This window comes from Pelophylax lessonae (assembly GCF_965119305.1).
Source record: "Pelophylax lessonae genome assembly, chromosome: 2".
Taxonomy (NCBI): Eukaryota; Metazoa; Chordata; class Amphibia; order Anura; family Ranidae; genus Pelophylax; species Pelophylax lessonae.
Window position 1 is genome coordinate 597802790 of NC_138769.1, and position 22525 is coordinate 597825314.

Consider the following 22525-nt stretch of genomic DNA (forward strand, 5'->3'; position numbering starts at 1 on the left):
GTTGAGGAGACGTTAAAGCAATGTTGGGTTTTGAAAAAAAAAATATTGCACATTTCATGGAGCACTGTTCAATAATCCATCATCCGAAAATGGAACGAATGGCACAACTGCAAACCCACCAAGAGATGGCTATCTACCTAAACTGACAGGCCAGGCAAGGAGAGCATTAATCAAAGAAGCAACCAAGAGGCCCATGGTAACCCTGGAAGAGCTGCAGAGATCCACAAGACAACTATTAGTTGTGCACTCCACAAATCTGGCCTTGATGGAAGAGTGGCAGGAAGAAAGCCATAAGAAGTCCCATTTTGCAGTTTGCAAGAAGCCATGTGGTGGGGACACAGCAAACACGAAAGAAGGTGTCAGATGAGACCAAAACTGAACTATTTGGCCTAAAAGCAAAACACTGTGTGGTGGAAAACGAACACTGCACATCACCCTGAACACACCATCGCCACCGTGAAACGTGGTAGAAGCATTATGTTGGGATGCTTTTCTTTAGCAGGGACAGAGAAGCTGGCCAGAGTTGATAGGAAGATGGATGGAGGCAAATACAGGGTAATCTTAGCAAAAAACCTGTTAGTCTGCGAAAGACTTGGGCAGAGCCTGTCAGCAGGACAACGACTCTAATCATACAGCCAGAGCTGCAATGAAATCGTTTAGATCAAAGCATATTCATGTGTTAGAATGGCCCAGTCAAAGTCCAGATCTAAAGCCAATTGAGAATCTGTAGCAAGACTTGAAAATGCTGTTCACAGACGCTCTACTTCCAATCTGACAGAGCTTGAGCTATTTTGCAAAGAATGGGCAAAAATGTCACTCTAGGTGTCCAAATCTGGTAGAGACATCCCCAAAAAGACTTGCAGCTGTAATTACAGCGAAAGGTAGTTCTACAAAGTATTGACTTGGGGGCTGAATACAAATGCACGCCACACTTTTCAGATATATATTTGTAAAAAAGAAATTGAAAACCATTTATCATTTTCCTTCCACTTCACAGTTATGTGCCACTTTGTGTTGGTCTCTTACATAAAATCCTAATAAAATACATTTACCTTTTTGGTTGTAACGTGACAAAATGTTGAAAATTTCAAGGGTTATAAATACTTTTTCAAGGCACTGTATGTATGAAGTGGTTAGACACGGGTTCAAACCCCACTGACACGGGCCCTAAGGGCAATCATACTGATGGGTTTTGGAAAACATTTTAAAAGCATTTAATCATTTCCTATTTCCCCGTGCATTAGCAAAATAGCATTCTGTAGGCTTTTATTAACATGACATTTGAAAACCTACTTTTTCTGTAATTAAGTTTATTTTTTATTTTTTGTGCGTTTTTGAGATACACACAAACATATATGTGCAGTTTAAATTGTTTGCATAGTTCTAATATATTTGATAGTATATTTTACCTGTTTATATTTTTAAACTAGTATTATAGTTTCTATTTTTCACTGAAAAGTTAAAAAATATCTTGCTATCAAGTATGGTAGGCACATGCAAAAATCCAGAGTGGCCCCTCAATCTGTGATGGCTTATAATGGCCTCACGATGTGCATGAGATCTTGTAGATCATTGGACCTCCTAAATGACTGGTAATGCACATAGGTAAAAAAAAAATGAAACGCAAAATCAGTGGCGTATATGCAACCTAAGTAAAAAAAAAAAAAATGTCTTTTAAGAACAAAGTTGTACAACTGGTTACAACTTTGTGGATTGCCTTTAATCGGAAAAGGGTGTTGGACGAAAGTAACATTTGTCGCATTGTTTTGTGTTTTTGAATATACAGGGGTAGTGAATACAGCTCAGAGTCTTTTTCTAGTTTGGAAATGTGTTAGCATTGTGCCTTTATTTACAAATTGTGGCCACACCTTTTGCTGTGCAAATGTAGGAACCTCCCGTCTGTTGAAATACAGTGGTAGGCAGACCAGAATTTGCCACTAAAGCTAGCTATACAGTAATCATTTGTAAACAATGACCCAATTCCTCCATCCACACATTCAAAGTGGATGGGCGGAAATCACTCCCACTTTGATATTTTGTTCTGATGGCGGGGAGCACTGATCGTTACAACCCGGCAGGCTGGTTGTACAGATGGCATTCTGTAAATCTTTTTCTGTACAACCAGTCTGCCCATACACCAATCAAAAGTCGGCTGGTTTTGACCTATGTATGGCTGCCCTAAAGCTATATATGGCTCAGTTTTTTTTTTTTTATTCAGTCAGAGAGCTGAACGAAAGAAATTAAACCAATTCCCCCGACCACATTTTCGAGGTGGATACGAGAATCCTCCCTGCTGTGCCATCGTATTGAAATTCCCTGCTAAACCGGCCAAATTTCGATCCACAGATGGCAAGCTTTGAAAGATAAGTACACCTTTAGTAACATGTTCCATATTACATTCCTATTCATCCCAACGTGATTTCCCATTGTAACAGGAGGATCCTTTCCCCACATTCATTGTCACAATTCAAAAACCGCTTGCCTGTGTGGGGCCCTACCAACACAACTAAACCATTCATTTGCAGAGATTTGTGAATAATCTACAAGTACCGTCTTCTCCTGTGGTAGACGGCTTGTTATTGTAATTTCAATGAACTGCAAGGGTGCAGGTGAGAGCTCTTGCAGTTCATTGATCTTCCTGGATTTCAGTTACTGTTTGCCCATATGGGAGGTACAGGCAGAAAGCTGTACTGACAGTGTGCAGTAGTGATCGACCGATATAGTTTTTTCATCTCCGATACCGATATTTTGGTTACATAGTGAGGTCGAAAAAAGACATCCGTCCATCCAGTTCAACCCGGTATCGGTCGATATTTTCGTACATTTATTTATTATTTTTTTTTGCTTTACAGGTACTCTTGTGGAGGGATCTGGGAGTCTAAAAGACCCCAAACCGCTCCTGCTCTTAAAAGAATTCAAAACACCAAGTTTGGCTGTTTTGAATGCTGTAATTTTTTTAAATCTGGCGCCAGTACCCGGAACTTCCGGAAGTGATGTCATGACATAACTTACGGGTTTTTACATGGAGACCTGATCAGAGCCGAATGCGGCTTTGATCGGGTTTGGCGGCCATGCAGGCTGGTTGCCCGGGTCTCCCGGTGGGACAGGAGACCCGTGCGAGCTGCGGGAGGGGGGAAACGTCCCCTCTCGCTCCTTGTAAAGACAGCCAACCGTCGGCTATGGACGCCAGTACCGGGGTGATGCCTCTAGCTGCAGGCATCACTCCAGTACAAGCTCTTTCCGAAATATCAGTAACCTCCGGGGCCGATTCCGATATTTTGGGGAAAGTGCATATTGGCCCTTGATATATTGGCCGGAGCCTAAACAAATCTCTGCAGGGTCCTAAGAGAATAAAAAAAATGCACTTTTTTTTTTTTCTACCTGCAAAAAAAGTGCATTTATTAATTAAAATATTTTTTTTTGTAAACTTTTTTCCTTTAATGTAGATTTAAACCCATTAATTATAAAATCTCCCATAAAGTTTAACATGTTACATAGTTACATAGTAGGTGAGGTTGAATAAAGGCAATAGTCCATCCAGTTCAACCTGTGTAGATGTGTGTGGCCGTAATCATCTCTCACACCCCTGAATGTTCTGATCCTTGAGATGTACGTCTTGAGTCTTTTGAAAGCCACCATACTTCCTGCAGAAACCACCTCTTGTGGTAGAGAATTCCACAATCTTGTAACCCTAACAGTAAAGAACCCCCCACATTGCCTGAGGTTAAAACGTTTCTCCTCTAATCGCATTGTATGCCCTAGAGTCCTCATGCAATCCTTTCGACTGAATAGCTTTTTTTCTATGCTGAGAACACCATTGAGATATTTATAAATTGCTATCATGTCCCCTCTCAGGAGTCTCTTCTCCAGGGAGAATAAATCAAGCGATTGCAGACACTCTAATTAAGGTCCTCCAATCCCCTAATTAATTTAGTTGCCCTTCTCTGGACTCTCTCCAGCTCCAACACATCCCTTCTAAGGAATGGCGACCAGAACTGTACAGAATACTCCAGATGTGCTCGGACCAGATTTTTATAAAGTGGAAGGATTATAGTTTTATCTCTGGAATCCATCCCTTTCTTTATGCATGCTAATATTCTGCTGGCTTTGGCAGCTGTCGCTTGACACTGCATGCTATTGCTTGCTCTACCAACACTCCCAGATCTTTCTCCACTTTTGATTGCCCCAAAGGTTCCCATCCCCCCCCCCCTAAAGTGTATTGTGCTTTAATGTTTTTGGTCCCCGAGTGCAAAACTTTACACTTCTCCACATTAAACCTCATTTGCCATGTCATTGCCCACTCTGTTATTTTGTCCAGGTCATTCTGTAGGATATCTGCTTCATGCCGTGCAGTTATTGCCCTGCCCAATTTTGTGTCATCTGCAAAAACTGATATAGAACTACTGATCCCGTCCTCAATGCTGTTTATGAATAAATTGAACAGGGTTGGTCCCAGGACTGAGCCTTGGGGGACCCCGCTTACCACCTCAGACCAGTCTGAGTATGCGCTATTTATTACCACCCTTTTGGACACGCCCTTTTAGCCAGTTCCATATCCAAGAGCAAACCTTGCGGTTGATGCCTGCAGACCTTATTTTATAAATTAAGCGCTTGTGGGTAACTGTATCTAGCGCCTTAGCGAAATCCAGGTACACCAAATCAACTGGTCTCCCCCTATATAGCTCACAGCTCACCTCCTCGTAGAATGTTAAGAGATTGGTTTGACAAGAACGCCCATTTGTAAACCCGTGCTGATTACTGCTGATGATGTTGTTGTCTTTAGCAAACTCTACGATATAGTCCCTTATCATCACCTCCAGAAGTTTGCATACTATCGATGTCAGACTGACAGGCCTATAATTTCCCAGGATATGCCTCTGCCCTTTTTTGAATATCGGTATCACGTTAGCTTTCCTCCATTCCCCTGGTACATTTCCTGTCATAATACTGTCAGCAAAGATCAGGAACAGTGGTCTAGATATAGTCTTACTAAGTTCTTTGAGTACTCTCGGATGTACGCCATCCGGGTCTGGTGATTTATTTGTGTTAATTTTATCCAGCCTTTCCCTGATTTCACCCTCTGTTAGCCATAGCGGCAAGTCCTGTGTATTACTACTAACCATACAGTCATGGTCAGTGTACCCCTCCTTTTCCTGTGTAAAGACTGACGAGAAAAAAGCGTTCATCACGGTTGCTTTTTTAGTGTCCTCTGTAACCATCCTCCCCTCATTGTTAATTATGTGTGCAATATGCTCTGCTCTAGTTTTTTTGCTGTTGATATATTTGAAGAATTTCTTTGGGTTCTTTTTTTTATCCTCCGCTATTTGTCTCTCAAATTTGATTTTAGCCATTTTGATTTTGTATTTACTTTTCTTATTTGCCTCCTTGTATTGCTCGAAAGCCGATACTGTGCCCTCTGATTTATATTTCTTGAAGGCCATTTTTTTACCCCTAATAAGTTTTTTTAACATTACGGTTTAGCCAGCCAGGTTTGGCTTTGTCTTTTCTAAATTTATTTCCCATAGGAATGCACTGCGAGATGCATTTGTTTAATATGTTCCTAAAGCATTCCCATTTTTCCTCTGTGGTCAGTGATCCCAGGGTTTGGTCCCAGTTTACCCTTTCCATCATTGAGCACAATTTGGGAAAGTTTGCCCTTCTGAAGTTTAGGGTCCTTATGTTCCCCACTTGCCTTGTTATATTGTTATTTATGCTAAATGTGATCATCCTGTGATCGCTAGAGCCCAGGTTTTCCTGGACTCCTACCTCCGAGATTAGGTCTGGGTCATTGGTGATCAATAGATCCAGCACTGCATTTTCTCTAGTAGGAGAATCCACCAACTGTGACATGTAGTTGTCCTGTAAGGTTTCCATGAATAGACGGGCCTTCTGTGAGTGTCTAGTCCCCTCTTCCCAGTCAATGTTGGGATAATTGAAGTCCCCCAACATGATGACTGATCCCAGTTTTGCCACTTTACCCAACAGTGATAAAAAATCCAGCTCTACCTCCTCCCTTTGGTTTGGTGGCCTATAGCAAACCCCCACTATTACTTTTCCCTTTACTTCTTCCCTATGTTAATGTAATTTTAAAAGTTGCTTTCCATCTTTTTAAATCTACAGTACTCTTCTAATTATTAATACCTGGCAATTCTGCAGTCAAAGTCCTAATTCAGGCACTTTATTTAAATAGGTTGTAAACTCAAAAAAAAAAAAAAACCCTGTAAGGCAAAGGCATGCTTTGCATACTATCTCATTATAAAATACTTACCTTCGAATGAAGCCCCCGCAGTGTCGCCCGCTCAGCAGTGACACGGCCGACATTTTCAGCCGTCCTGCTTCCTGGTTTGCATCCTCCAGCCATCTGACTGGTCGGAGGTGCGATGACATCACTCCTGCACTGGCGCGCGTTAGCCGGTGTTCACGGCACCGAAGGAACGGCGCGGGTGGCCGTTCCTTCAGAGCACATGCGCTGATGACGATATCGGCTGCATGAAAAGTAAATCTCTCCTAAACGGTGCAAGTTTAGGAGATATTTACAGTACCTATAGGTAGACCTTATTTATAGGCTTACTTATAGGTACAACTTACAGAGGGGAGTTAACAACCTCTTTAATGAGGGGTAGCAATCTCCTAGTTCTCTGTGCTATCACCATGTCATATACATTTCAGGTGGAAGCTATAAGTGACAGTGGCAATGTCCACACACATTGCGCAGGCATAGTTGGCTAATGTCACCAACAGGAAGCTGGTATGACACGTAGACTCCCTCTGCAGTGAGTGCATGTAGATAAGTGGCTGAAAGGCTTAAGGATTTTAGCACCACTGAGAGACTAAAAGGATGATAATTGATGAAATCAGTATTCTTTAAATAAAAGATCATTTGATAAACTTTGAAAACTATAAGTCACCACTTGGGGCTTGTTCACACCAAGTTCGGTGTGATAGCACTGGGGAACCCTGTGCAGTGCAGTCCCAATGCAGGACAATTAAGTCCCTATCAGGCAAGTTTACACCTCAAAGTTCCAGTCACAATGCACTCTGGTACCTATGGTCTGGGATTATGTGTTGGAACTTTTAGTTTAATAACCTCTAGGGTCTCCTCAGTTGTGGACAGTCCAACTGCATCTATAAAATCTAGAACTTCTGTGGACATTAGTTCTAATGTGGCAGAGTTTTTTTGTAGAGGTGCTAGTGTTCCTTTCTTCTCAAAGTCTGTTGTACAGACTATTTAAAGTCCTGCCCTGTTCAGAGGTAAAGGCAAAGTTCACCTTTAAAAAAATTACCGTGCAGTCAAAAGACCCCAGTAGTGTAATATACATTGTCCAACTTGACCTACCTGTAGGCTGATTTCTGCTAAGCCTATTTATAAAACTACCATACTGGAAAATCCACCCTGGCCTAGGCCAGGACAGGGTGGATCTGCCTTGCCAGTTGAGTGCTTCCCAAACATAACATGACAATTCTCACCCTTGTTCAGACACATGCACAATGCGCTCTCCCTCTAATTCTAGGTGCATCCGATTTCAGAATTCATTTACATTTAGAAATAGGATTTTTTTATGCTGTGCCAAAAAAGAACATATTTTTATGTTTAAAGGATATGTGTGTGACTATAAATCTCTAACTACTTCTTAGGGCCACTTCTGTGAAAGGGGCTTATCAGGTCCACCTGTCAGTTTTATATTTTGAGCTGATCAGAAGCTTCATGTTAGTCTGTGGGTGTCCAGATGTACAGTATCTCACAAAAGTGAGTACACCCCTCACATTTTTGTAAGTATTTTATTATATCTTTTCATGTGACAACACTGAAGAAATGACACTTTGCTACAATGTAAAGTAGTGAGTGTACAGCTTGTAGAACAGTGTAAATTTGCTGTCCCCTCAAAATAACTCAACACACAGCCATTAATGTCTAAACCGCTGACAACAAAAGTGAGTACACCCCTAAGTGGAAATGTCCTAATTGGGCCCCAAGTGTCAATATTTTGTGTGGCCACCATTATTTTCCAGCACTCTTGGGCACGGAGTTCACCAAAGCTTCAGAGGTTGCCACTGGGGAGTCCTCTTCCACTCCTCCATGATGAAATCACAGAGCTGGTGAATGTTAGAGACCTTGCGCTCCTCCACCTTTCTATTTGAAGATGCTCAATAGGGTTTAGGTCGGGAGACATGCTTGGCCAGTCCATCACCTTTACCCTCAGATTCCTTAACAAGGCAGTGGTCGTCTTGGAGGTGTGTTTGGGGTCGTTATCATGTTGGAATACTGCCCTGCGGCCCAGTCTCCAAAGGGAGGGGATCATGCTCTGCTTTAGTATGTCACAGTACATGTTGCCATTCATGGTTCCCTCAATGAACTGTAGCTCCCCAGTACCGGCAGCACTCATGCAGCCCCAGACCTTGACACTCCCACCACCATGCTTGACTGTAGGCAAGACACACTTGGCTTTGTACTTCTTTACCTGGTTGCCGCCACATACGATTGACACCATCTGAACCATATAGGTTTATCTTGGTCCCATCAGACCCCAGGACATGGTTCCAGTAATCCATGTCCTTAGTCTGCTTGTGTTCAGCAAACCGTTGGCAGGCTTTCCTGTGCATCATCTTTAAAAGAGGCTTCCTTTTGGGACAACAGCCATGCAGACCAATTTGATGCAGTGTGCGGCATATGGTCTGAGCACTGACAGGCTGACCCCCCACCTCTTTAACCTCTGCAGCAGTGCTGGCAGAACTCGTACATCTATTTCCCAAAGACAATCTCTGGATATGACACTGAACACTTGCACACAACATCTTTGGTCGAACCATGGCGAGGCCTGCTCCGAGTTGAACCTGTCCTGTTAAACCGCTGTATGCTCTTGGCCACCGTGCTGCAGCTCAGTTTCAGGGTCTTGGCAATCTTCTTATAGCCTAGGCCATCTTTATATAGAGCATCAATTCTTTTCTTTTTTCAGATCCTCAGAGAGTTCTTAGCCATGAGGTGCTATTTTGATTTTCCAGTGACCAGTATGAGAGAGCGAGAGCGATGACCTCAGATTTAACACACCTGTTCCCGATTCACACCTGAGACCTTGTAACACTGAGTCGCATGACACCGGGGAAGGAAAATGGCTAATTGGGCCCAATTTGGACATTTTAACTTGGAGGTATGCTCACTTTTGTTGCCAGCGGTTTAGACATTAATGGCTGTGTGTTGAGTTATTTTGAGGGGACAGCAAATTTACACTGTTATACAAGCTGTACACTCACTAGTTTACATTGTAGCAAAGTGTCATTTCTTTAGTGTTGTCACATGAAAAGGTATAATAAAATATTTACAAAAATGTGAGCGGTGTACTTACACATTTGTGAGATACTGTAAGTGGACTTTCATCCCTTTACACCCAATTACCTCAGAGACTGGTAAGGTAAAAAGAAAAATGGGAACGGTTTGTCCTTTCCCGTAAATCTAATATAGGACTAGAAATCACTGGTATTTTACATGCAGCAAAAAAAAAAAAAAAAAAGGCACATGGATGTCACAAAAATGAAATCCGTTTGTTCAGCTCTGATTCAGTATGGGATCTCTTCATGAATCTCCTTATTTAACTGGACACAGCCCACCTAAACGGGGCCTTCAATTGTTCCATTTTCATTGCATTATGCAGAGATGTTTGCTCCTCTTGCATGTAGCCTGGCAGTGGGGCTCGGGGCCATGTCACAGACTGGAAGCGGCTTTAAAGATTACATCCAGCCTGTGGCCATTCCAGCTTGTACCTCCAATGCAGGCACAATTACACCAACATATTTGGTGAACAAAGTCCATCATTCATAGCAATCAATGAAGATCAGTATATTTTCACATTTTCATATTTAAACTTACTATTTACCTAGTGCTATTAAATCAATCCCAATTGGTTTTGCTGGCTATTTATTTTCTCAATTTTCAAAATTCACAGAATGCTAGCTTCATAAATGTCTCCAATTTTTTTTTTTGGCTCATTTACCAAAAATTTAGCAAGATAATAACCTGTATTCTGCATGTACCACGTTGCAATAAGTAAATAGACTGTAGCACGATGATGGCAATGGAAATTAGCATCTTTTTTTTTTTTTTTTGTTTTGTATCCATCATGCTTGTTGCAACATCTATATGCACTCTGAGATTTAAAAGACACAACAGAACCGCAGCAACCAAAACGCCAACTTTCATGTACACATGTGAACCTAGAACCAGACTACTACAGATCTATCTGTAGCTCTTCTGTGCTCAACAGAGGCTGTATCTGATTTCCTCTCCCTCCCCTCCCCCCGCAGTCTGTGGGGGAGGGGACGCCAGCCTCCCTTTCTCCTATCCATTTTCTAGGCTCCTTTCTAGCCAGATGGAGGTAAAACAGATTTAACCCTTTTGCGGAGAAATGTGCAGTTAAATAGCGAACAATGGGAAATGAGTCTTAACTTTAAGGTAAAAATACTTTTAGAAACAAAAGCTTGCAGCTGTGGTTTAACTTTGAAGATGTGCTGGGTTATAGGAGGGTTATTAAAATAATAAAGTTCAGTATTTCAAGAGGTCATTTAGATCTATTTCTCGTTTCTTATATATTTTATACCAACATCGGTTCTTTCACTTATAAAATATAATCTATAAAGCACAAAATTATGTAGATGTTTTCTTTTGTGTATACATGTGTATTGCTAAACCTCAGAATTTTTCGTACAATATATCAGGTTATAGTCTAAGAAATAAAACCTAGGGCAGGTTACTGATACAAATCTTTGTTGATGACTACACATGGATAAAGGAACTGCATTATTACTTTTGCCTGCATCATTTCAGCACCAGACAGCTGTCTACATAATGCGGCACAGAGGAGCTCAGAACAGCAGGAGGATTGTTAGTGATGGCATCATATGTGCATGTATGATTGTGTGTGGTCCGCTAAAGGAGAACTCCATTTAGGATAAAACCCACTAATAGGAAAAGTAGGTAGAAGATTTCCTACTGCCATGGAAGGACACTTTACATTCAGAATAGTTATTTCATAAAATCGGGAAAACAAAAAGAAAATGATTAACATTTAAAGCCCACTTCCAGAACGAGACAGCCATACATGGATCAAAACGGTCCCTTCTGAACCAGCTGAATTTAAATCCATGTATGGGCAGGCTGGTTGCACACAAGTCAGTCTGTTGATCGACTTGTGTACAACCAGCCATTCAGGTTTTTTCTGAACGATCATTGCTTTCCCACTGTCAGAATACAATAGCACAGCGGGAATGATTCCCTCTTCTGCATCGTATGTGTGGATTGGGGAATCCGATCCTTTATTTAAAAAAAAAAAAAAAAAAAGTATTATCAGCAGCTCGGGTAGGAAAAAAAAAAAAAAGTATTCTCAGCAGCCCGGGTAGAAAAGTGTCATGAGAGCTGCATTTTTTTTAAAAAAAATTCTTAATTTAACAAAAAATTGCATTTAAGAGAGCTGCATTTTTAATGTGTACTGAAGAAGACATTTTTAAGCTTTAGTTGGTTTTTGAAAATTAAGGAAGACTCGTGAAATTTTCTCTTGCATAAACATTGGCACTGATGGACATTTTATATATTCATTTTATGTAGGCATTTGCAATTGACTTCTATTCACCAAAACAAATTTAGTTTTTTAAAGTTGGTTTCAACTTGCGTTTTTTTTTTTGTACAACAATGCAGTAATCTGACTAGAAAATCAACAAAAAATTGGCTATGCAGAGCCAACAATTAAATCCTAAAGCGGAGTTCCACCCTATTTTACAACTTTGCAGTTTCCGTTCGCTTAAAACAACCTGAAAAAGAATTGGGATAGATTTTTTTTTTATTTTTTGTTTCACTTGCCTTATTTTTTCTGAAGTTTAACTTGCCTTCCTTTCACTTCCTCCCTCTGCGGCCACGGCCCCAACGTCACTTCCTCCTTTGCATTGACTCCTGGGAGATGAGCGTCATCAATCCCAGGAGTCAATGCGCCTGCATCGGTGTCACTCGTCCCTTCTGGTGCAGGCGCATCATTCTCTGCACAAACAATTAGAACAGCTTCTGTTAGAACAGCTTCTGTCCCGCAGAACCAGCTGCGGGATGACACACTTGCCCCGGAAGTGAGGAGCAGGGCATTCTGGGACTCCGACATCACGGAAGAGGACATGAAGAGGGACGCTATGGCTTCAGCTGCCCACAATGCAGATGGCAGCGCTGGAGAAGAAAGTGTCAAGGTAAGTTTTTCTTACAGGTAAGCTAAACAGGGGACAGTTCAGAGGCTATGGTTGCTTAAATGCACTAGCCCTGACTGTCCTAGTGGTATTTCTAGTTGAGAAATGTATTTTAGGGTGGAACTTCGCTTTAATAACAGGTGACACACAAACCTGCACCATGCATACACTCTTGGTTGGCCCCCCTGGGTGTGACCCAACCTGTAGCCTTGCAATTAGTATACAGACCCTAATATACATGTATTGATGGTAGCAGAATATTAGGGTATATCAGAAGATCGCAAAACAATCCAACCTTGGTTGCCAGACCTTTAAGGCCCCGTTCACACTGGGGCGACGCTACTTTGCCGGGCGACCTCATAGGTCGCGGCGCGCTGCTCGCACCGCGACCTCGGAGCGGCCGGCACGGACTTCATAACATTGAAGTCTATGCAGGTCGCTCCAAAAGAAGCTCCGGACCCTTTTTCTAAGTCGGAGCGACTTGTGTCGCTCCTATTAGAACGGGTCCGCAGCTTCTCTATGGAAGGCGACCAGGTCGCCTGACAGGTCGCCCCAGTGTGAATGGGGGCTTAAACTTCCCAACCTTTGTATATTATCAAATATTTAGGCAGTTCTTTGTTCATGTGGCAAAATACTTGTTGAAGAGTAGAGGGGTTAACATATCTTCCAGATAAGACCTCTTTGTAGCTAATTAACAGCTCTTAGTTTAGGTAACAGTCTATTAAAGCTTTTATTCTTTAGTTTTGTAAAAGGGTTTCCTTTGATGGTTTTCTTCCTGCAACTGATAAGTGTAACCGTAATATACCATTTGATACCTTTCCATGTAAAAAGTCAGTCCTTTTTCATTGATGTGATTTATTTTTTGCAGGGGTGAGGCCGAATAGAGGCAGTGCGATGGGCAAAAAGACCAAGAAGGCATCTGATGAATCCTCTTCCTCAGAGGAAGAAGAATATGTGGTAGAGAAGGTCCTTGATCGCAGAGTGGTGAAAGGGCAAGTGGAATACCTACTTAAATGGAAAGGCTTTTCTGAGTAAGTAAGCTTTATCAGTTCAGTGTTATTTAGTATCTGCAGTAGTCCTTTTTAATGTAATTTTAAATACAAGATTTGTAATACTGACCTTTTCTACCTACCTCGTGTTTTCAAATGTAATAGTATGATATATGAAATTTAATTGAAATGCATTTTTATGCTATTGGCCTGTAAACTATAGTTCTTGTAGATTTAACCAGTCCTGTCACTAGATTTGGATATTTTGGAATGATGGTCAAAACTGAAAACGTGACAAAGCAGTTGATCCTATACAAACTCCTAAGCTGTGTTGTGTAAATCAGTGTTTTCAACCTTTTTTTTTCAGTCAAGGCACCCTTTGTGCAGAATTTTAATCTCAAGGCACCCCATTCTAAAATGTAGAAAACAAAACTAATTGTTTTACATAATGCAGCAACATCCACACATGTAAGACGCCCAACGTTGGAGATGATTTATTCTTCCAAAGCAAATACACCTTTGCACACTGGTATTACAATGTTATTCTTCCTCAATTTCTCTCACTCAGCCAATGTGAATCCAGTGCTGAGGGGCAGAGGTGAGGAAAACAAGGATGCTGCGTAGCCAACCAATGTTGTCCTTCTCAACATATGATGTCATTGGTGGTTAGGACACTGGTGGCTAGAAGGTTGTGATGATGAGCAATGAAAACCTGATTTTGTGTAAATCAAAGGCAGACTTAATCCACCTGCTGACTTGTATATTATTTTTGGGCATTTTTCCCAGGCACCCCTAAAGAAACCTGAAGACGCCCTGGTTGATAAAGGCTGGTGTAAATAATAGAACAATAGTAACCCATAACCAGTTATTTATAAAGAAATGAAATTCCCAGGTTAATGGGCCAATTAACTAAACATACAGGTTGTTTACTTTAAATTAGAGTGAACACATTGCGATAAAATAAAATTTCCATATTAAGGGCTCAGTCACAGAGGTGCATAGGGCTGTACACTTTTCACAATTCAGCATATTTCTGCACCAACTGTTTGCACACAGCCTTGGCCAGCAGCCTGTACAGAACAATCTCAGGCTGAGAGATGCTGCAGCTGTACGTACATCAGAGCGGTTACATGCCTACAGGGACAGATAAGCAGCTATGGGACCAGACAGTTTGCAGTTTTACACAAACACCAGGAGCAGAAATACCCTGAATTCTGTTAGTGTACAAACATCAGGGCCTGCATGAATGAGCCCTAAAGATAACCTAGTATAAGGCCTCATGCACACTGGATTTGCCCAGCTCTCCTGAGCGCCTTAATCCTGGCAGGAGGAAAGCAGCGTCAAAAATGTTTAGACCCGTCAAGTGCTTGATCGCTAAGCATGTTGCTTCCCTGGAAGCTCAGGTCCTGAATCTAGGAAAGCAACTGGCAACACTGAGAAGAATCTCCATACTGAAGGAGAGCTGGGAATGTACCCAGTAGGTGCCGGCATGGGCCAGCTCAGAGGGAGGTGGAGAGACAAGGGTGCAGGCACCAGAGTAGTTGAGTGACAGCAAGGGTAGAGGGGAAAGAGTCAAGGAGGCTAGTCCCGGGCTTGAACATCCCAATAATTGTGCCCTATTGCATGATGTTGGGGAAATGAGTCAGGGACCAGCATTGCTGGAGAAGAACGACACCCCTAGCTGCCAGGGAAGAGCTTCTCCAATAAGGGCAGGAGCGTGGGAAAGGAAAGACAGGTTCTGGTGGTAGGGGACTCAATTATTGGACGGGCAGAAAGGGCAATCTGATAAAAAGACCGTGAGCGCCTGTTTGTTGTTTACTGGGCTCTCGGATTCGGCACATCACAGATCTGGTGGACAGATTATTGGGTGGGGCTGGGGAGGACCCGGCTGTCATGGTGCACGTTAAAATTAAAATTGCACAGGTGATCAAATACCACCTAAAGAAAGCTCTATTTGTGGGGGAAAAAATGGCATCAATTTTATTTGGGTACAGCGTCACACGACCGCGCAATTGTCCGTTAAAATAACGCAGTGCAGAATCGCAAAATATGGCCTGGTCATTAAGGGGGAAAATCTTCCTGTCCAGAAGTGATTAAGGAACTCAGCCAGGTGATACCCAGACCATTGTTCCTGATTTTTATGGATAGTCTACTGCCGGAGTGGTACCAGCTGATTGGAAAAAAGCCAGTGTGGTACCAATATTTAAAAAAGGGCCGAGATATATCCCGGGGAGCTACAGGAAGCTTAGCCTAACATCAATAGTCTGTAAAATTTTGTAGAGGATGATAAGGGACTATATACTAGGGATGCACCGATCCGACTTTTTTGGACCCGATACCGATATCTGGCGTTGTGAAATCGCAGATACCGGAACCGATCCAGAGCTACACACAAAGCAAGCACCTGCAGTACAGAGCAAAGCCGCTGCTTCATGTGTACGGCTCCTCCATTCACAGGCGGAGTGCATCTGATATCACTCCGCCTGTGAGCCGGACCTATACAGGAAGTAGCGGCTCCCATCCCATACTACTACTGCACCAAGTAAGGGATGGCTGAGCCGTTACTAAGCAAAAACCGGATCGGCCAGTGGATCGGTCATTGTTACCGATCCCCCGAGCCAGCTATAATTGCCATATCGCGCCGATATCCGATCCGAATATCGGATCGGTGCATCCCTACTATATACGAGACTTTAGTAATGAAAATTTTATCATTAGTAGAAATCAGCATGGATTCATGAAAAATTGCTCTTGCCAGACCAATCTATTAACCTTCTATGAAAAAGTGAGCTGCCATTTAGATAAAGGAAAGCCTGTGGATGTGGTGTATCTGGATTTTGCAAAAATACAGTTCCCCACAAACGTTTACTGTACAAATTAAGCTAGGTAGGTATGGACTAGAGGGGGCTGTATTGGGTTTGGGCTCCCGCAGGACCCAACGCAAATCTCACAGGAGCGGGCGGTTTTACCTCAGCTGGGGGCGGGAGTGGGCGGTCACAGAATTTTGCGGGAGACCCGCGGGGAATGGTGCGATTTGGTGTACTGTATTTTCCGGCGTATAAGATGATTTTTTATAATAAAAAAGATACCCTTGGCATCTTATTCGCCAGGTACTGTAGCTTCAGCTACTTACAGAACATCCTTATTAAATATTTTAGCCCACTGGATGTGTATACAGTACCTTCGGCAACTTACAGAACATCCCTGTGCTGTAATACTCTATGTACCGTGCTGAGCCAATTAAGGCAAGCGGTGTATTCTATTAATGCATACAAAGCCTGCTCGGATTGGCTGAGGCGGGCTTATACAACCTTTGTCAATCCGAGCAGGCTTTGTATGCATTAATAGAATATACCACTTGCCATGATTGGCTCAGCGCGGTACATAGAGTATTACAGCATAGGACGTTCTGTAAGTAGCTGAAGCTTACTGTATACACATCCAGCGGGCTAAAATATTAATAATACAGAAGTTCTGTATGTAGCAGAAGCTACAGTACATATTAGGGCACATCCAGCGGGCTAAAATATTTAATAGGGACGTGATGGAGTTGCGATAAATGTACAAAAGTGTACAAACATTGCGAGCGAGAGTGGACACAAACATTGCGGGTGCGGGCGGGAGTGGACACAAACCTTGCGGGTGCGGGCGGGAGTGGACACAAACATTGCGGGTGCGGGCGGTCCTGGTCATACATTTAGCGGGTGCGGGTTTAATAAAACAGTCCCGCGCAGGGCTCTAGTATGGACCATAAAGTGAGTACCTGGATTAAAAGCTGGCTTCAGGGACGAGTCTAGATGGTGGTTATAAATGGGGAGTACTCGGAATGGTCTGGTGTGGAAAGTGGGGTCCTATAAAGGATCTGTCCTGGGACCAAACCTATTTAATTTATTCATAAACGACCTAGAGGATGGGATAAACATCTCAATATCTCAATCTCCGTATTTGCGGACGATACTAAATTAAGCAGGTCAATAACTTATACGCAGAATGTGGTAATCTTACTGGATGACCTGAACAGAATAATGAGATGGGCATCTACATGGCAAATGAGGTTTAATGTTGAAAATGTAAGGTAATGCATTTGGGTGCCAGAAATATGAACGCAAGTTACTCGCTATGGGGAGAGCCTTTGGGGAAATCAAAGATGGAAAAGAACCTGGGGGTCCTAGTAGACCACAAGCTCAGCAATGGCATACCAGTGCCAAGCTGCTGCAAGCAAAGTCAACAGAATATTGGCATGTATTAAAAAGGAGATTCATTCCAGAGATAAAATAATAATTCTCCCACTCTACAAGACTCTGGTCTAGCCGAATCTGGAGTATGCCATCCAGTTCTGGGTACCGGTTCTTAGGAGGGATGTGCTGGAACCTGGAGAGAGTCCAAAGAAGGGCAACAAAGCTAATAAAGGGACAGGAGGATCTCCGCTATGAGGAAAGACTACAAGCATTAAACTTATTCTCTCTGGAGAAGAGACTCTTGAGAGGGGATATGATATCAATGTACAAATACCATACTGGTGACCCTAGCATAGGGAACAAACTATTCAGTGAAAGGGAATACAAAAGGACTCGCAGACATTCAATAAAATTAGAAGAGAAGCGGTTTAACCTTAACCACTTGCTGACTGCCCACAGTAATATTACTGTAGCAGTGCGGCTCCCCTGGGTCCAGCCATGTAGATCTACGTCACTGGAGGGAAAACGGTTTCGGCGGCGCGCTCTCACTGTGTTTAGACACAGCGGGAGTCGCGATTGCCGCCTGCCTCCCCCGATCGTCAGGGAAACTGTGAGAAGACCCGCCTGCTTATGTAAACCAAGCAGGCGGATTTTCTCGGTGACAGGCAGGAAGAGATCAGCAGATGAAACTGCGATCTCTCTGCCTGTCACAGAACCCCCCCCCCCCCCCCCCACACACACACACACGCACGCACGCACGCACGCACGCATGTGTCAGTAAGCATTAGGCATACATTTAACCCCTTCATCACCCACAATGTTAACCCCTTCCCTGCCAGTGTCATTTAAGTAACCGTGCATATTTTTTGTACTGATTACTGTAGTAATGTCACTGGTCCTCACAAAAGTGTCAAAAATGTCACTTAGGGGTCCGATCTGTCCGCCGCAATGTCCCAGTCCCGCAGATCGCCGCCATTACTAGTGAAAAAATAAAAATGACATAAATCTTTCCCGTAGTTAGTAAACGCGATAACTTTTGCACAAACCAATCAAAATACGATTATTTCTATTTTTTTTTTTTTACCACAAATATGTAGCAGAAAACAAATTGGCCTAAAGTGTGAAAAAAATTAGATTTTTTAATTTTTTTTTTGAGAATGTCATATAGCAGAATGTGAAATATATATATATATTTTTTTTAAATTGTCGCCATTTTTTGTTTATAGCGAAAAATATTAAAATCGCACAGGTGAGCAAATGCCACCAAAAGAAAACTCTATTTGTGGGGAAAAAAGGACGTAAATTTTGTTTTGGTACAGCTTCGCACAACCGCGCAATCGTCTACTAAATTACCGCAGTGCCGAATCGCAAAATAGGGCCTGGTCAGAAAGGGGGCAAATTCTTCCGGGGCTAAAGTGGTTAAACTGCGTGAAGGGTTCTATACCGCCAGAGTAGTAAGGATGTGGAACTCTCTTCCACAAGCAGTGGTATCGGCGAGGAGCATCGATAGTTTAAAATAACTGTTAGATGGGCACCCTAACAACCACAACATACAGGGGTATTCCAGGTACTATTGACATAAACACTTATCACACACACTCATCATAGGATGAACTAGATGGACTGGTGTCTTTTTTTTTTTTTTCAGCCTCACTAACTATGTAACTATTTTATTGGAGATAATAATATTTTTACTCTGGTCATTGAAACACATTAACACGCAAACGATAAGGCTGGGTTCACACTTGCGCTATGCGGGAACCACAGTAATTCCTGTGTGGTTTCCTGCATTGCATCGGACTGGCAAGCAGTTCACACTGCTCTCTGCAAACCGCTGCGGGTGTCAATATGAAGTTAATCCCCCCCAACCCCCCCCAAATCGGTTCGCAGAACGCAGTGCAAACTGTGGAATTGGATAGCATGAGTCTGGAAACCCATACGATCCGATTCCAGTGCAGACCAGTAAAATAAAAAGGTCCTTGACCATTTTGTAGTGAATGCGATTTCAGCCATGCAAACTGTATGGCTAAATTTGTATCCCACAGACATTGCATGTGAAGTGCACAGCAGTGCAATGCGAATCACATGCAATGTCCTTCATCGCAACATTGTAAACCCAGCCTAAATGTACCTAGTGTTAACGCATGTTTAGACATGCTTACGCGCATCTAGGTGTGTCAAGCGTTTTTTTTTTTTCCTGCCAAAACGCTGCTGCTCCTGAACGTGCTAGCTGTGGGTTTTTTTTTTTTTTTTTTGCCTGTAAACACCTATATGTGAATGGACACATATGCTAACATTGAGGAGCATTTAAAGCCAGGAAAATAAATTGGTCTTAAAGTGCCCAGTGGGCATGAGGTCTAGAAAAATGAGTATTTGTTTCTATGGGTAACATTTACTTCCATGTCCTTTTCTAAATGGAACTAGTCACCAGGGCGGTGGAAGTGATAGCCGTAAATACTGCCAGTGAATCCAAACCCCTACAACATTATGGCTACATTCTTACACAATTAAAGTGTATGTGAAGGCCTAAAAACAAAACATGCAGAAAATCTCTGCAATAAATGCAATTTTCCCATGTTTTATCCCTTTAACCGTTTCGTTGCCAGATCTGTTTGAGCTCAGAATAAAAATATTTTTTCAAGCATGTATGCAAAAAAAAAAGCAGACACCCTATAGAATAAAATAATGGTATTTCCAATTTTTTATGTCACACGATATTCCTGCAAAGATCTAGGAAATGCAAAATTTCATTAAAAAAATATACTCAAGGTAATTTTAGGGCACACAAATTTAATAAATTGCTTAAAGCGGAGTTCCGGGCACAAAAACTATTTTTTTTTTGTGCCCGTCCGCTAGTTCAGCCTAACCTGAAAAGGAATTGGATAGTTCGATTTTTTATTTTTTTTTTCAAAACTCACCTTGTAATTGACGATCGTAAATACTCACCTCAGGGTACTTCCTCCCTCTGAGCCGCGGCTCACCCCGTCACTTCCTGCGCTGCGATGATTCCTGGGAGCTAAACGTCATCGCTCCCAGGAATCAATGCGCCAGCACCGGCCCCGCTCGTCACTTCCGGGCGACGCCACATTCCCTGCTAAACAGCTTCTGGGCATGCCCAGAAGCTGTTTAGGAATGCAGCGCCGGGCCGGAAGTGACGAGAGGGGCCGGTGCGGCGCATTCTGGGAGAAGAAGACGCAGAAGAGGACCGCGCCGGCTTCAGCTGCCCACAAGAGAGATGGAAACGCTGTGGAAGAAATTTTATAAGTAAGTATTTCTTCTAAAAGGTAAGTGCGAACCGGGACAGATCAGAGGCTAGCCATTGTGGAATGTGCTAGCCCTGACTGTCCCGGGGGTATGTTCATTAAAAAATGACATCTGTGCCCGGAACTCTGCTTTAATATTTTGGTAAAATATAAAAGATGAGGTTTCCCTCAATAAATAGATACCCGACATGTCAAACCTTAAATTTTTGTGCACCTGTGAAATGGCGAAAAGCTTCAGTACCCTATATTTTCCATAGGTGACACTTTTAAAGCTCCCTATCAGTTTAGTGTTACAGAGAAAAATTGCTCTCCGGTGTGCGTGGCAATATGTAACGTGTATCCCAGTCAATGTTTTCGTTCGTATGTGCGTATAGGTGGGGGGATCTCAAACATTTGGGGGTGGGGGGGTGGTATTTTATGTGATTTGGTGTAACCTTAACTTTTTACGATTAAAAACAAAGTGTTTTCTTTAGGGATGCACCGAAATGAAATTCTTGGCCGAAGCCGAATAATAATGAAATGCTTGGCCGAATACCGAACGCGGTGTTTCGCATTTTTTCCATTTATTTTGCCAATTTTTAGGGGGCACGCTGATGGGCACATTTTATGTTTGGGGGCACGCTGATGGGCACATTTTATGTTAGGGGGCACTCTGATGGGCAAAACAAAACATTTAAATCAGCGTTGCTCTTAACATAAAATATGCCCATTAGCGTGCCCCTTAACATAAAATATGCCCATCAGAGTGCCCCTTAACATAAAATATGCTCATCAGCATGTCCCTTAGCATAAAATAAGGGGCACGCTGATGGCCACATTTTATGTCAAGGGAGCACTCTGTTGGGCACATTTTTTTTCTTTTCTTTTTTTAAGGGGGACTTTATAGGGCACTCTAATGTAATGAGCATGGCAAGTGGCAACAACATATGGCAGTCTGCACACTAATGCTTGTGCAGCTACCGTATTCTCCCCCAAATGTGCTCCACATACCTGAACTGCAGCCAGGTCGGAGCCAAAAGCCGCGAACAGGGGGGCGGGGCGTGCACATAGTGTCACGCTCGCTGGACCTAGTGTGAAGGAGCCGCAGTCAGGAGCAGGGGGCGGGACGCGCGTGTGACGTCACACCCCCTACTCGCGGCCGGACAGGACACCAGCGGCGTGTGAGCAGGGAGCCGGGAGCCGCAATGTGGAAGGGGAGCGGTCCGGGCGGAAGCATCGCGCGGGCCGCCATTTGTTCGGCACAAAATTATTCGGCCTTTTGACTTATTCGGCCGAACACTGAAAGTGCTATTTTTTCTATTTTCGGCCGAATAATGTTCGGCCGCCGAACATTCGGTGCATCCCTAGTTTTCTTTACTCTTCTTTTTTTTTTTCCATCACAAAGGAGTCAAAAAGTCCCCTATGTGATGATTTTTTGGTGACCGGCTCTCTTCAATTAGACATCCATGGTCTAAAAGACCCTGGATTTCTCCCCTGTGCTTCACTAAATGTAATGCAATGCAGATCGCTTTGTAGTACATTATTTTCCTGGCCAAGCCAGCCAGGGACACAGAGAGGCTGACCCAGAAGTGATGTCAAACATGTCGCTTTCCAGGTCAGCAACAAGGTCCGCTCATCTTTTTCCCCTCTACCCGGCGGCACCCACTATACTGCTCCTGGTCCTAATGGGCAAGTAGAGCCCGGGCTACATGGGAGGATTGCGGTGGCGCCATTAGGGGGGGTGTGGAAGCAATTGGCAGTAGGGCAGCCGTCCGAATTCTTCCATCTGACTACAAGGTATCTGCTTAATTTACACACAATCCCAGTGGCGGAACAAGGTACAGACCTGGCAGTAAAAGGGTTAAAGGCCCTGCAAGTATAGAAAAAATACCTATTGCTCTGC

At 43.0% G+C, this 22525-nt stretch overlaps 1 protein-coding gene across 2 annotated transcripts in view; it reads left to right on the top strand.

The window, feature by feature from the left end:
• The window catches only part of CBX5 (chromobox 5), an 82462-nt gene that overhangs the window by 26761 nt on the left and 33176 nt on the right, over positions 1-22525 (top strand). For both annotated transcript variants that reach the window (XM_082244698.1, XM_082244697.1), the window contains one exon: positions 13082-13244. In XM_082244698.1, coding sequence (XP_082100824.1) covers positions 13108-13244 — 137 coding nt within the window. In that variant the 5' untranslated portion in view covers positions 13082-13107. The remainder of the gene's footprint in view (positions 1-13081; positions 13245-22525) is intronic.